The 16,442-nt window shown below is 37.9% G+C and overlaps 1 protein-coding gene across 2 annotated transcripts in view; it reads right to left on the minus strand.

Moving 5' to 3' along the window:
* Positions 1 to 14,646, minus strand: part of HCN1 (hyperpolarization activated cyclic nucleotide gated potassium channel 1) — a 526,503-nt gene extending 511,857 nt beyond the window's left edge. For both annotated transcript variants that reach the window (XM_073680307.1, XM_073680308.1), the window contains exon 1: positions 14,132 to 14,646. In XM_073680307.1, coding sequence (XP_073536408.1) covers positions 14,132 to 14,475 — 344 coding nt within the window. In that variant the 5' untranslated portion in view covers positions 14,476 to 14,646. The remainder of the gene's footprint in view (positions 1 to 14,131) is intronic.
* Positions 14,647 to 16,442: the final 1,796 nt, after the last annotated feature.

The raw sequence follows: 16,442 nt of genomic DNA on the forward strand, positions 1-16,442 counted from the left end.
GCATCTTCCTGCACATATACTGCAAAAGTATAAGGCAGTGGAAAGCATTTTACTGTATGCTGCAATTAGACCTTAAAGGGATTGTCCAGGCTTGGAGCTCAAGTCTGCAGTCACTCCATGTGAATGTAGACTTGAGAATCCCCACGGTGAGCACAGTGAGCACTGTCAGGATTTTCTGGTGCCAAGCAATCTGTATCCTTCCGGCCACATTCCTAGTAGATGTGTCCGACCTCATTCAGTTCACTGATATTGAAGAGGCCACGCACGTCTAGTCGGCACATGCCTGCCAGCTCCAACACCGGAGAATCCTGACAGTGTGCACATTGCTCGCTGTGAGAAGTCACATAGAGTGACTACAGACTTGAATCCCAAGCCCTTTAAGGGCTTTATAATGAATTCACATGAGGTCATGTATAGAGTTGAGCATAAAAATTTGCACCACCAAGCATGGTCCAGCATCTAGTTGGATCCTGTGTGGCAGCCGGGTTGGGGCAGTCATTACTTCTGCCGCTGGCACCCTGGGTGCATCTTACACTTTCTAGGCTCAGCAGCACCATGACAGCGCAAGTCTATTTACTCAGCTCTAATTACGTGTGCTATAGTAATATTGCAAAAATTTAGTAAAAATGCAAAAATACAGAAAATCACAAAATGGGAGACTATTGCATCCTTAAGTGTAACAATGACTGGCAATGCAGGAGCTGCTTTTAGTTTTACTGTTTTGATCCCAAAGAGTTAAATTATGGACCCAAAATATCATAATTGCCTTTTTTTCCAATTTACCCTTATTACTTGTGTTCACTGCTATTGCTGACTTCATATTAGCGATACAATACCAAACAATCCTGTATTTCCCTATCTTGAGGTTTGTGGCTGTATGATACAGAATGTAATGCTGTCTAATCCCTAATGGCACTAAATAAATAACATTTTAGCATACAGTAGTTATTTATGAGTGTTGGGATTGAAAGGTTCAATTGACTAAAGGTTTTGAGCTAATGATACTACTGTTAGATGCTTGTGGACAAACTTTGCATTACTTCAAAGGAGACTTGTCACCAAACCAAAAAAGGACAGTTTTCGCACTTATTTTATTTCTGCTGTTCCCCTGAGAATGCCATTTTTTTATTTTTTTAAATCCATCATACAGTTCTAAAGATAGGGGCCTTTTTATTTAGTGCTAAATTTTTATGGTCCTTACTAAGGGGGTGTGGCTCACATGGTAATTATGCAGAGCAGCCCATAGACACGCCCCTAAGGAAAACTGTGGGCCACACCCTCTTTAAAAGACCATGAAAATTTGCACTAAAAAAGGCCCATATCTCTAAAAATGTAAGGTGGATTTAAAAAATAATAATATTTTTTTATATCTATAGCGCCAACATATTCCGCAGCATTTTACGTTTTAGCGGGGACTTGTACAGACAATAAAAGACATTACAGAATAACAATAATGACATAAATCAACAGATGCCAGGAAGATAGAGGACCCTGCTCGCAAGCTTACAATCTATGAGTTAATGGGGGAGATACGAAAGGTAGATGGTAACAATTGCTTGTATTGTACGGTCCAATCAACAATGTAATAAATAGGGTAATCACATAATGCTAAATGAACCAGTCACCAACCAGTATGTGAACAAGTACAGACCCAAAAGTCTATTAAGTACATGGGGGTGTTTGAACAGATGATACGAGGGTCCTGATTTGGAAGGAAGTGTTGTATGGGGAAAAAAAAAGGATAGTTAGATAAGTGAGGTGAGGCGATAGGCCAGTCTAAAGAAATGCATTTTTAGGGCATGCTTAAAACTGTGGGTATTGGGGACTAAACAAAGAGTCCTGGGCAGTGCGTTCCAAAGAATTGACGCAGCAAGTGAGAAGTTTTGGAGACGGGTATGGGAGGTTCGGATTATTGAGGATGTTAATCTTAGGTCATTAGCAGAACGGAAGGTACGAGTGGGGTGATAGACTGAGACGAAGGAGGAGATGTAAGGCGGTGCTGAAGCATGGAGCTCTTTGTCGGTAAGAGTGATGAGTTTATATTGAACTCTATAGCGGATGGGTAACCAGTGTAACGACTGGCACAGGGTGGAGGCATCGGTGTAGCGTTTGGCAAGGAATATGATCCTGGCTAAGAATTGGCCAATTTAGATCTAGTGGCAAATCCCCTTTAAATAATGATCCCATCGTGCTCTCTTGATGCCTACCAAAAATACAAAATAATACAAGGGATATGACAATATGTAAGGAAGTCCAGGGGCTCTTCCAATTCAATGGTTGTGGAGGTCCAGATATTTCATGTGGTGGCTCTGGATATGTTGTGATCATTTTCTGCAGCAAAACCTGATCTTTTGCCAGGAGGTTGTCCAGGATTTTTGTTGCTGCTTTCTTGCTTTTTTTTTCGGTGTGTTTTTCAAGCGTATTTTTCTCACTGTCCTTTTGTCTCTGCTCTGCATGCACATAAAGTTCAGTGAAAAAAAAAATTCTTTCTGGTTTAGACACAAAAAACACTGAAAAACCATGATGTGTGAACATAGCCTAACACTCAGTTCTCAGCCTGTAGTGAACCAGTCAAAAATACTCATTAAAGAACCCTTACTTTTTTTTTGGACTCATAAATGTGATTTCCAACCTTGCATTTGTCCCCAACTTACTTTACAGGGAATCTGTCAGTAAGATCAGCCCTCCTAAGCCGTCTATATGGGCATGCAGGTCATAGGAAACGGAATAAAATGATACCTTGATATCTGCGATCCGATGTCTTATTCCAGAGAAATCCACATTTTTCTTAATATGTAAATGAGCAGTTAAGATCACGATTACGGCGAAACCAAACATGCATAGATTTTTTTTTTATATATAAGTGATGAAAAAAATTCTGAATATTGTTTTTTGCTTTGTGTTGCCATTTTCTGAGACATGTAACATGTTTTTATTTTTCTGTTGCTGGGGCTTGCTTTCTGCCTGGTGAGCTGATGTTTTTATTGATACCAATTTTGCGTATCTGCTCTGGAGGCAGATTCTCAGGGTGATCTATGTCCAGCCCATAGATCTTAACAGCTCATTTACATACATATAAGAAAAATTTGGATTTCTCTGGAATAAGACATCAGATCACAGATATCAAGGTATCATTTTCTTCCTCTTTCTATGACCTACATGCCCATATATACGGCTTAGACGGGATTCCCTTTAATGTAGTGTCCCTAATAAATCTAAATGGGGGATATGAAATTAAAATAAAAAATTTAAGAACTGACTAAGCATGCGGTGATGTCTGAAACACATAAGTATTTGTGTAAATAACCTGTTTCTCCCATTGGATAATTACATGCAACTGAAAAAGACTTGTGGATATTAGTTAGTAAATTCTACTTTAGTGACCAATGCCAGGCAGCTGCTGCCAAGGCAAAATAAAATTTTGAGATTAATTAAAAGAGACATAGATGCTTATGACAAGAACATAGTTTCGCCTCTATACAAGTCACTTATGTGGCCATACTTGGATACTATGTACAATATTGGGCTTCAGTGTATAAGAAGGACATAGCTGAACTACAGGAGGTGCAGAGGAGAGCAACTAAGGGTATTAAGAGAATTGGTGGACTGCAGTATCTAGATGGGCTGTCACACTGTAGAGGAATCAGCTTTATTCTCATTTGTACAAAGAAAGACTAGAAGCAATGGGATGAAACTGAATGGGAGAAGATACAGATTAGATATTAGAAAACACTTTTTGACAGTGAGGGTGATCAATGAGTGGAACAGGCGGCCACGAGAGGTGGTGAGTTCTCCTTCAATGGACGTCTTCAAACAGAGGCTGGACAGACATCTGTCTGAGATGGTTTAGTGATTCCTGCATTGAGCAGGGGGTTGGACATAATGGCCCTGGAGGTCCCCTCCAACTCTAATATTCTATGATTCTATGACGGGTCATCAAATTTGGGGTTATTCAATTGGGAAAAATGAAGGCTTAGGGCAATCTTATTACGATGTACAAATATATGAATGCAGATACAGTTGATCTATTTGCACCTAGGTCTACAATGGTGACAAGGGGGCATCTGCTATTTCGAGAGGAAAGAAGGTTTAATCATAATTACACAAGGTGATTCTTTGCTTGATCTCTCTTGTACAACATGATGTAATAGTCGATTCATTGAACAAGTTGAAGGAGGGCCTGGATGCCTTTCTTGAAAAATATAATATTACAAGATATGTGTACTAGATTCTGGAGATGAGACGTTTATCCATGGTCTTATTCTGATCGCCATATTTGGAGTTACATTGTTACATATTGTTGCCTAGTTATATAGATTGAAAAAAGACCTAGGTCCATCAAGTTCAACCCTTCTCCATCAGTTATACCCATATTGAGGATGTGGCCTTACCATTGATTAATAACACATTGGGATGGCAGGATTTTATCTCTCTTTGTAGAGTTGAGATGAAGTTTTTCCGCAAATATGAGGCACTTAGCATCAGCCTAAGGCTTCTTTTACACGGCGTTTAGGCACCTGTTCATTGGTCCCGTCGGGGATTACGTCCAAACTCCCAACAAAATGACAATCGGGCGTATGCGCCGATGAGGCCATAAACTATAATGGTGCTGCCGCGTGTGATTTTTGGGCGTCTACGCCTACTAGAGGCGGACACCCAGATGCAGCATACTACATCTGAGTGTACACCTCCAGTAGGCGTACACGCCCAAAAATGATGCACAACAGAGCACAAATTCACCATTATAGTATATGGCCCTGTCGGCACATACTACCCAAATCCAATTTTGCGGGGGGTTTGAATGTGAGCCCGAACGGGGCTAACGAACGGCTGCCAAAACGTAATGTAAAGCAACCTTATAGGGTTTTTTGCCCTTCTTTGGATCAATACTTTAGGACTATAAAATGGACCGGCCGGGCTTGTGTCTTATTTCAACCTTATCAACTAGGTAACAATGTAATAGAGACTTTGCAAGTAATTCTTTCTGCCACTGGACAATGTCCTTGTTTTCTCTAGAATACAGATAAAGAATTGACTTTTACTCAAGCACGCTTGAAGCATAAAGACTAACCCCAACCCAACCCTGCAAATTAAAAAAAGGAAAATTATTTCACTGGGATTAAAAGCTCCTATTTAAAAAAGTTATTGTTCAAAATAATAATTTTTATTTGCAAGACATGCAATGCAAAGTAAACCTACTGATCTTTAAAACTAGACTATTTCTAATAAATAGAAATTACTAGAGAATAAAAGATGTGAAAATTGTAATTGCAAAGTTTATAATAGTTTATAGTCACAAAATCATAAAATATACAAATGATCACCTATAAAATAGTCTTTCTCTCTAGGAGATTCTTCCTAAGCTGTCATGGAAGGACCGGCAGACTGAGAGACATAGACAAAAGTTCCACTAAGCTCAATTGATCAATATAAAAAGCATTTTTACCCCAGGTATGATATGTAGAATGGTTATATGGAAAGGATGCATGTTACAGATGTGACCTCCTGAATGGTTATTTAATACGTATGCTTCGTCAACTGCACAGATACCCCAAGAAAAATTTGTAAAAATTTTTGGAAATTAGATCTACAACCTGTGCTCGAATTCTGTGTTCTGGGTAAGGTTAACATCCCGAATACATAGATAAGATTAGCTGTAACTATAAAATAAATTCTATCTAGACAATTGGTAACTAAAGCCTGGAAAAATATTAATCCGCCAACAATTCGAGCTTGGAGGAATGCCATTAATCGTTTAATACTATTCCAGAAGCTTACCTATATTAAAAGATGGAAATTACCTATTTTCCACAAGCTTTGGGTCCCATGGATTAGCTGGGTGAGTGATTATTATTCACATATACAAGTGGGTTTGACCTAGAAGACGGGGACAATCAACTAAAGCTTTGGAAAATAGGTAGAATAAGGACAGCCATGACATTCCAATAGCTTTACTTTTATTATGTTAATGTACTGATAATAGTAAAAAATGAAGAAAAAAAGAAAAATCATTCACAGTAACCACAATAATAAGCACAGAAGTTGCTGATATCAGGTCGCCTTCTCTTTTACAGATTATTTCTCTCCATTGCAAATTTCTTCTATCTCTCCTCTTTCTCTTTATCCCCCTCTCCCTATCTCTCTTCTTCCCTGAATCACTTTAGTTTTTATACGTAAGTATAACTTGGTGAAACGATGGTGCTAAACTTTACAGAAACTGAAGTTCCTTGTCAAAACTCTTGGAAAACATGTACGGCCCATTTAGGTGGTCAGATAGTCAATAGTTCATGTAGATGGTCAGATAGTCAATATTAACTGCAACCAACTACAGCGTAATTGACTTAGAGTATATGTCCTACAAGAAAGTGCCTAGAGTCACTATTGAGTGGGGAAATAATTTCCATCCTGATGGAATTTCTCCACAATTTTTACACATCTTAGAAATACATGATCCATAGAACAGATCTTGACTCCAAGAAAAAAAATTAAAAAAAATTGGCCACATATCAATTCAGACCTTCAATTAGGCCACCAGGTCGGCAGAGGAACTAAGCTCCTGAATATGTACAATTATTAACTAAAATATCCACCAGAAGTCCCAGGTATGGCCTCAGACAGTAGCCTCTGTTCTGGGACAGTATATCAGCCCCCTGCTCTCTGATTTCCGACACCATCTCATGTCTCTCTAAAAAATCCACCAGTAATAAGTAGCTCAGGCACTTACATGAAATCTAATAGATAGTAAGTTTGTGCACCCCATTATCTTCTACCACCAATGGGTATGTCTGCTCCTCAGAGGTCACATTTAAACCTGGAGCAGCACAAGACTGGGAGAGTGCAAATATGAGAACTGGTGTCATAGAGGGAAATGATCCAATTACTCGTTGCTATATCTGCAGAACCATAAAGCTCACGTTTATAACAGATAACACAGCACAATGGATGCCAATGGCACCCGAGAACTTAATTAAAGAGGTTGTCCTCTACTTTTATCCTTAGGAATGATCATCACCCGGCACCTCCGCCGATCAGCTGTTATTGGTGTCGGCGACCATCAGCCGGAAGTACTCACTTGCCGAGCTGCTCCATCCTTTGGTAGTGACTGAGGCTTGGTACTGCACATTTGCCTTCTATTCAAATCAATAGGAGACGGATGTGCAATACTCTATGGTGGCCACTATCAGAAGACAGAGCAGCTCCGCAAGTGAGTACTTCCGGCTGGCGACCTTTGCCGAAACTGATAACAGCTGTTCGGTGAGGGTGCCGGGTGTCGAACCCCGACCAATCAGACATTGATGACCTATCCTAGAAATGGGTCATCAATGTAAAAGTAGTGGACAACCTCTTTAATTCTACTGTGAAATGTAAAGAATTTTGTTGGTTCAGTAATGTCGTCAGGCTTGGACTGGCCCACGGGAGAACAGGAGAATCCTCCGGTAGGCCGCCCCTGTGAAGGATTGCTAATGAATAGTGCTATTACATTTGATTCACAATTTGCAGAAGAAGGTATAATCTAATCATTCATTAAACAAGCTAGCCAAATTAATATTACATATAATCGAAAGTAAATTTGTTTACTGGGGTCAGGTTATTTTAGCATATCGCTGAACAGTGGGCCCCATGAATCAATGTTACTGGTGGGCCTTTGCCAACCCAGTCTGACATTGAATGTCATTCATTTTTTTAATGGGTAATAGAGATCTGTAAGTAGTTCTAATCTTCCAGTGTAAATGATGGAATCTGTGATAATGAGTAGAGCTGAACGAACCAGAACTTAGAAGTTTGGGGTTTGTACCAAACAGTTAGTGTCCGGTGGTAAACACCGTACATGGACTTCTCCCCAAAGTCCATTGCAATGTTCGGAGTTTCGGTTGGAGTTCCGATCAGAGTTCCGGAGAGAGAATTTTGAGGATCAAAAGTTTGGGTATGCATTGTTTTCAATGGGGTCTGGGTTCTGGTTCAAGTTTGGGTACAGTTCTGGTATCCCAACCGAACTTTGGAGTAAAGTTCGGGGCGGGTACCAGAGCCCAAACTTCACTCATCCCTAATTATGAGGCATCTGACATACATGAGCTGGAACCAAAATAATTTCACAATAAATCCTCTTGCACCACAGATTTAGCATCTTGTAAATATATTTCTTAGTTTGGATATCTCATTGTTTTCTACCAGATGACAAACACCAAAGCAAGTGATCCTGGCATCTGTTTTTGTGCAGAAATGACACACTGTATTTTTAGTGCAGACAGTGACATAAATATTGACATAATTGTTTATGATAATGAAAACGTTTTGTTTTCTTTATGATAGAAATGTATGGCTATACGGTTATACATATCTGCACAATAAAGAGTATTCAACTGTGTACCTCATACAAAGGATTTAATGAAACAAAAGCATGTGGTCGTCATACCGTGTGCCATTGTCATGTAATTAATACATCGGCCTTTGACTCTCAGTACTTAAAAAAGAAAAGTTTACAGATTTTTATAGAGTTTCAATTAAGGTACACCAGACAATTAAGGATGAACGAGCGTGCTCGGATTCAGCGTGCCAGAGAAAACAATTGGGACCCGAACTACAGGACCAAAATCAGGACTGTCTGACAGGCAATGACATGAATTATTATTAATAAAGCTAACTCTGGAATAAAGATGCTCAAATACTTTCATGTCAATAGAAAACTAATTGAGTTATTTATTTTTTGTATTAGGCAGAAAATTACTCAGAGGGCACTACTGACAGAGTATGGCGGAATGCATCCTTTCATATCATTTTCATTTCGTATAGTCTGTGCTTTATAATTAAGCAGATGTAAAAAAAGATATAACATTAATGATGTGACACTTCTATCTGCTGCATCTCTTCAACCCAACTGAGAGACTTAGCAGGCGGGAGTTCATCAGGTTACGTAACTTTCAACGCATCTTATCTGTGATTTTGCATCATATAATCCACATAAGACAACAATTTCCAAGTTTGCAACTTTGATCTACAAAGAAAAAAAACGTGCATATGAAAGTATAATCATAAACTATTTGCCAGGTGTAGGTCTAAAGCCGCCTATTTATAGTGTGATTATTTTTTCTCCTGTAAGTAAAATGATTGATATATAAATTAATACGGTCATAAATAGTCAATATTTCATTTAATTTATACTAAACTATAGAGCCGATGTAATATCCAGAGCACAGATCAGTGTGGCCTCCAGCACCATGGACAGCTCCAGTGCTGCTCCTCATCTGGCCAGGGATCCTGGATTCTAATGGGCGGACTGCTGACACTTAGAAACTCTAACTTATATGTTCAAAGTTTTCTTAATATCTATCTATCTATCTATCTATCTATCTATCTATATGGAAATGCATTCAACAAAATACGGTGCATGTAATATTATAATCAATTAGTGAATGCCAGTTATTATAGCTTGCAGTTTGGTTGGAAGAGTTATATTTAACGTTACATGCATATCACCATACATTCAATTACTCTGCAATATCTTTTGAAAATACTGACTGTTCCCATCCATAATCAAGAAATTAGACAACAGCAAATGAGAAGGGCAAACAACCCAGCTATGCCAGTGTGTGATGGTGCCCTCCTCTCATACTTTCCTATGGTCACACATATGTATGTCATTCCCTTGTTACAACAAGCATGGACTAGTTTCAAGGTCATTGTTACATGCAATCTATAAATCACTCTCTGCAGAATCAAGCTCTTCATAAAAGTGAGAAGACATTATGTGAGTAGCACTAAAGTCTTATGTTGTATGAGCGCAGCACTCCGCACAATCTAATGAAGAGAACGCTAATGATGTACATTCTACGTCATATTGTAATGAGTATGATACAGTACATTATGCTCGACAGTAAGCTAAAATTGTTAATATTAATGACAATGAAGGTTCATACTGTACATAGTATATAATACACTGCTGATACGTAATATTATAATGAAGAGGATGCTCATACTGTACATAGTATATAATACACAGCTGATACGTAATATTATAATGAAGAGGATGCTCATACTGTACATAGAATATAATACACAGCTGATACGTAATATTGTAATGAAGAGGATGCTCATACTGTACATAGTATATAATACACTGCTGATACGTCATATTGTAATGAAGAGGATGCTCATTCTGTACATAGTATATAATACACTGCTGATACGTAATATTATAATGAAGAGGATGCTCATACTGTACATAGTATATAATACACTGCTGATACGTAATATTGTAATGAAGAGGATGCTCATACTGTACATAGAATATAATACACTGCTGATATGTAATATTGTAATGAAGAGGATGCTCATACTGTACATAGTATATAATACACTGCTGATACGTAATATTGTAATGAAGAGGATGCTCATACTGTACATAGAATATAATACACAGCTGATACGTAATATTGTAATGAAGAGGATGCTCATACTGTACATAGTATATAATACACTGCTGATACGTAATATTGTAATGAAGAGGATGCTCATACTGTACATAGAATATAATACACTGCTGATACGTAATATTGTAATGAAGAGGATGCTCATACTGTACATAGAATATAATACACTGCTGATACGTAATATTATAATGAAGAGGATGCTCATACTGTACAGAGAATATAATACACTGCTGATACGTAATATTATAATGAAGAGGATGCTCATACTGTATATAGTATATAATACACTGCTGATACGTAATATTGTAATGAAGAGGATGCTCATACTGTACAGAGAATATAATACACTGCTGATACGTAATATTGTAATGAAGAGGATGCTCATACTGTACATAGTATATAATACACTGCTGATACGTAATATTGTAATGAAGAGGATGCTCATACTGTACATAGAATATAATACACAGCTGATACGTAATATTATATTGAAGAGGATGCTCATACTGTACAGAGAATATAATACACTGCTGATACGTAATATTGTAATGAAGAGGATGCTCATACTGTATATAGTATATAATACACTGCTGATACGTAATATTGTAATGAAGAGGATGCTCATACTGTACAGAGAATATAATACACTGCTGATACGTAATATTGTAATGAAGAGGATGCTCATACTGTACAGAGAATATAATACACAGCTGATACGTAATATTGTAATGAAGAGGATGCTCATACTGTACATAGAATATAATACACAGCTGATACGTAATATTATAATGAAGAGGATGCTCATACTGTACAGAGAATATAATACACTGCTGATATGTAATATTGTAATGAAGAGGATGCTCATACTGTACAGAGAATATAATACACTGCTGATACGTAATATTATAATGAAGAGGATGCTCATACTGTACATAGAATATAATACACAGCTGATACGTAATATTGTAAAGAAGAGGATGCTCATACTGTACAGAGAATATAATACACTGCTGATACGTAATATTATAATGAAGAGGATGCTCATACTGTACATAGTATATAATACACAGCTGATACGTAATATTATAATGAAGAGGATGCTCATACTGTACATAGAATATAATACACTGCTGATACGTAATATTATAATGAAGAGGATGCTCATACTGTACATAGTATATAATACACAGCTGATACGTAATATTATAATGAAGAGGATGCTCATACTGTACATAGTATATAATACACTGCTGATACGTAATATTATAATGAAGAGGATGCTCATACTGTACATAGAATATAATACACTGCTGATACGTAATATTGTAATGAAGAGGATGCTCATACTGTACATAGAATATAATACACTGCTGATACGTAATATTATAATGAAGAGGATGCTCATACTGTACATAGTATATAATACACAGCTGATACGTAATATTATAATGAAGAGGATGCTCATACTGTACATAGTATATAATACACTGCTGATACGTAATATTATAATGAAGAGGATGCTCATACTGTACATAGAATATAATACACTGCTGATACGTAATATTGTAATGAAGAGGATGCTCATACTGTACATAGTATATAATACACAGCTGATACGTAATATTGTAATGAAGAGGATGCTCATACTGTACATAACATATAATACACTGCTGATACGTAATATTATAATGAAGAGGATGCTCATACTGTACATAGTATATAATACACTGCTGATACGTAATATTATAATGAAGAGGATGCTCATACTGTACATAGGATATAATACACAGCTGATACGTAATATTGTAATGAAGAGGATGCTCATACTGTACATAGTATATAATACACTGCTGATACGTAATATTGTAATGAAGAGGATGCTCATACTGTACATAGTATGGAACAGAAACCTCAGATGTAATAGGATGCTAATGGTACATATTTTATTTAAACCAATGCACATTCTGTATATTTAATAAACAGATGACTGACTTTGCTCATTGCTTGTATATTATATGTTACTGTATAGAATGCTCATAGATTACATTCTAATGTTTGGCATGCTCATACAGTATATACTACTGATCACATCCTCATACTGTATAGTCCAGTGTATAGAATGTTCATTCTTTGTAGTATTCTAATAGAATTCATATAGAATAGAATGTAATAGAGTGCTAATGTACTATATTCTAATTATTCGAATGCTCATATTGTACATTCTAAGGAAGAAAAAACTTATACAGTATCTTCTAATGCTGACATCTCACATACAGTATCTTCTAATGTTGACATTGCTCATACAGTCATTCTAATGTTGGCAATACTCATAAAGTATGTTCTAATATTGACAATGCTCGTATACTATATTCTAATGTTGACAGTAATTATACAGTATCTTCTAATGTTCACAGTGCTAATACAGTCATTCTAATGATGGCATTACTGAAAGTATATTCTAATATTGAAAATGCTCATACAGAATATTGTAATTTTGACAATAATCATACATTATATTCTAATGTTGACATTGCTCATACACTACATTCTAATGTGGAGAATGCTCATCTAGTACATACTAATGTTGACATTTTTGTTGACATTTCTCATACAGTGTATATACTAATGTTGACACTGCTCAGTGTATATACTAATGTTGACATTTCTCATACAGTGTATATACTAATGTTGACATTGCTCAGTGTATATACTAATGTTGACATTTCTCATACAGTGTATATACTAATGTTGACACTGCTCAGTGTATATACTAATGTTGACATTTCTCATACAGTGTATATACTAATGTTGACATTGCTCAGTGTATATACTAATGTTGACATTTCTCATACAGTGTATATACTAATGTTGACATTGCTCAGTGTATATACTAATGTTGACATTTCTCATACAGTGTATATACTAATGTTGACATTGCTCAGTGTATATACTAATGTTGACATTTCTCATACAGTGTATATACTAATGTTGACACTGCTCAGTGTATATACTAATGTTGACATTTCTCATACAGTGTATATACTAATGTTGACATTGCTCAGTGTATATACTAATGTTGACATTTCTCATACAGTGTATATACTAATGTTGACATTGCTCAGTGTATATACTAATGTTGACATTTCTCATACAGTGTATATACTAATGTTGACATTGCTTAGTGTATATACTAATGTTGACATTTCTCATACAGTGTATACACTAAAGTTGACATTGCTCATACACTACATTCTAATGTGGAGAATGCTCATCTAGTATATACTAATGTTGACATTTCTCATACAGTGTGTCCAACTGAATCCATGCTCATAGTATAAAGCGCAGAATGCTTGTAAATATTAGAATGCTCCTTCTGTGCACTCCACAGAACAGACAGTAAACCATAACACCCAAAGCCTAGAAAGCAGCCATGGAACAGCATTACTGATCAGATTTCTGTGCATCTGAGCTGACATTCCATAAGTCATTAACCTGCTGCAGCTCCACAAGTTAGATAAAGTTGCTGCAGTCCTGCTATCTTCCAGCTATGCCAGACCACCAGGGAGAGACCCCACACACATACACACACATGCACAATCCCACAAGCCTGGCATGCACCTCTAGAGTCACTGTGCACCACTTGTGGCATCTGCCACTCATAAGTAAGCAGGGATTATACACAAGGTAGATTTGCATGAGATTACCTGAAATCACTATATGGATGTATGATCCAAACGCCTGCAGTTTTAACCCTTTCTTGTTCTTTCTCTACTGCCTTTTGACTTCCAAACATGCGAAGGGAGAATTTATTGACTCCTGGTTGCATCAGAGAGCTGAACTGTCTCTGCATAAACCCATATTGCCTGCTGGGCCCCTCTGCATCCTCAAAGCCAACCACGGGGTCCTCGCCATCTGCTTTGAAGCACACAGAGTTGCCATGCTCCTTCACGCTGGAACTGCTTGCTGTCAGACTTTTCTCTGCTTTCCCCTGGAAAACGTTATTGCCTTCATCTCTGCTGTTAGACGATGAGTTTAATTTGCTTTCCATGCTCAGTAGTGCAGAATGGGGGGAAGATGTAGAGAAGAAGAAGACTGGGCTCAGGGAGCTCCTGGTCTACACCTCTCCTGCTCTCATCTGATGCCCTTCAGGAGCTCAGCCTCTCTCCTCTGCAGCTGATGTGGGAGCCTTAGACCCGGCAGAGCTCTGCGTCTGCCTCTCTCTAGCGCCACCTGCTGGAGCTGCGCCGCCTAGCAGTCTGTCCTTCCAGCAAGGCAGACTACCTGGTGACATTGAGATCAGTCCTTGAAAAATATACAGCTGCTTTTAGCTGATCTGGGATCCCAAAATGTCTTAACATCAGATGTTTTCTTATTAAAAATCAATATTTTTAATAGGTGAATAAATTACAGTCATTTGGTATTAAAATTAATATTTTTCATTTTGTGCATTAGTTAATCTCATGATATAGAATTGCATGTGGACATCAGCACTTGTAGGACAGAGACAATAGAAATTATTTGTATTGTATTGTATTATCTTCTATGGTCAGACATAGGTGACCGGCGATGGTCAGCATGCAATCTGGGCCATAAAGTGCTGTAATTATAAGTGATTTACTACTTTCCGGAATATCTCCAGCACCTATATTATTTTAGAATAGTGCATGTTATATAATTCTAACACATTATAATTATCCATCTATTGTAATGCATACCATATACTGGATCATCAAGTTTTTATTCCATTTTTTTCCCATAAATTCAGTAGAAATCTAAAAAGGAATAATAATTAGCATTGCATTTAAGGAACGATATTGGGCCTCATATCATCATTCAATGCCAAATGGAGTAGTCAGTAATAAATATCTATAAGGGCGCTGTCTGCTAAGAGCTGCAGATTAGAGATGAGCGAACACGAACTTAAAAGTTCAAGGTTCGTACCGGACAGTTAGTGTCCGGTGCTAATTGCTGAACACAGACTTCTCCTGGTAGCCCGTTGGAATGTTCGGAGTTCTGGTTACAGTTCCGGTCGGAGTCCCGAATAGAGAGAGAGAATTTTCCAGATCAAAAGTTCAGATCCCCATTGTTTTCAATGGGGTCTGGGTTATAATACAGTTCTGGTACCCAAACCAAACTTTGGAATAAAGTTTGGGTCGGGTACCAGAACCTGAATTTCCACGGTTCTGCTCACCCTCATGCAGATTGTCAAGTGCATGAGACCTGTCATTAGATCCATGCTGCCTGAACAACGGGCAGCATGAATCAGAATCTGGCGATTGCAGCCAGATATGTCTTATACAGACCACCGGTGGCTATAGGGAGAGGTGTGATTAGTCCGATCTGGATCACGCCCTGTTCCAGTTGATTAACAGGTCTCTCCCTTTGTACAGCAGCATTTCAGAGTAAGACACCCCTTGCTTTAATCGTGCGCTCAGTCTCTGATTCTGACTGACCATATTTCTTGCAGCATGAATCTAGTGACAGATTCCCTTTAAAATAACAAATCATTTAGTTTCACTTCTATACCCGTCCATAGGTATTCTGCAATACCTGGGAGCCAGGGGTTGACATAGATGTTCTGCAATACCTGGGAGCCAGGGGTTGACATAGATGTTCTGCAATACCTAAGAGCCTGGGGTGGACATAGATGTTCTGCAATACCTGGGAGCCAGGGGTTGACATAGATGTTCTGCAATACCTAAGAGCCTGGGGTGGACATAGATGTTCTGCAATACCTGGGAGCCAGGGGTGGACATAGATGTTCTGCAAAACCTGGGAGCCCAGGGTGGACATAGATGTTCTGCAATACCTGGGAGCCCAGGGTGGATCTACCATTGGTGTAACCTGTGACAAAGAAGTAGCGGGTCCTTGCTCAAAAGCTGCAAGCAGCCTCTGTCACAGACACGTAAAGGATATAAAGCATAGGACCACAAAAGTCCAATCTATTGTTCTTGCCCAGGGGCCCTCTCCTGTCTGTGTCAGTGCTGCTGTAGCTAATAACAGCTGATCGGTGGA

This window comes from Phyllobates terribilis, unplaced genomic scaffold (genome assembly GCF_046119375.1).
Source record: "Phyllobates terribilis strain yellow unplaced genomic scaffold, ASM4611937v1 Scaffold_1__5_contigs__length_1240528914, whole genome shotgun sequence".
NCBI classification, from domain to species: domain Eukaryota; kingdom Metazoa; phylum Chordata; class Amphibia; order Anura; family Dendrobatidae; genus Phyllobates; species Phyllobates terribilis.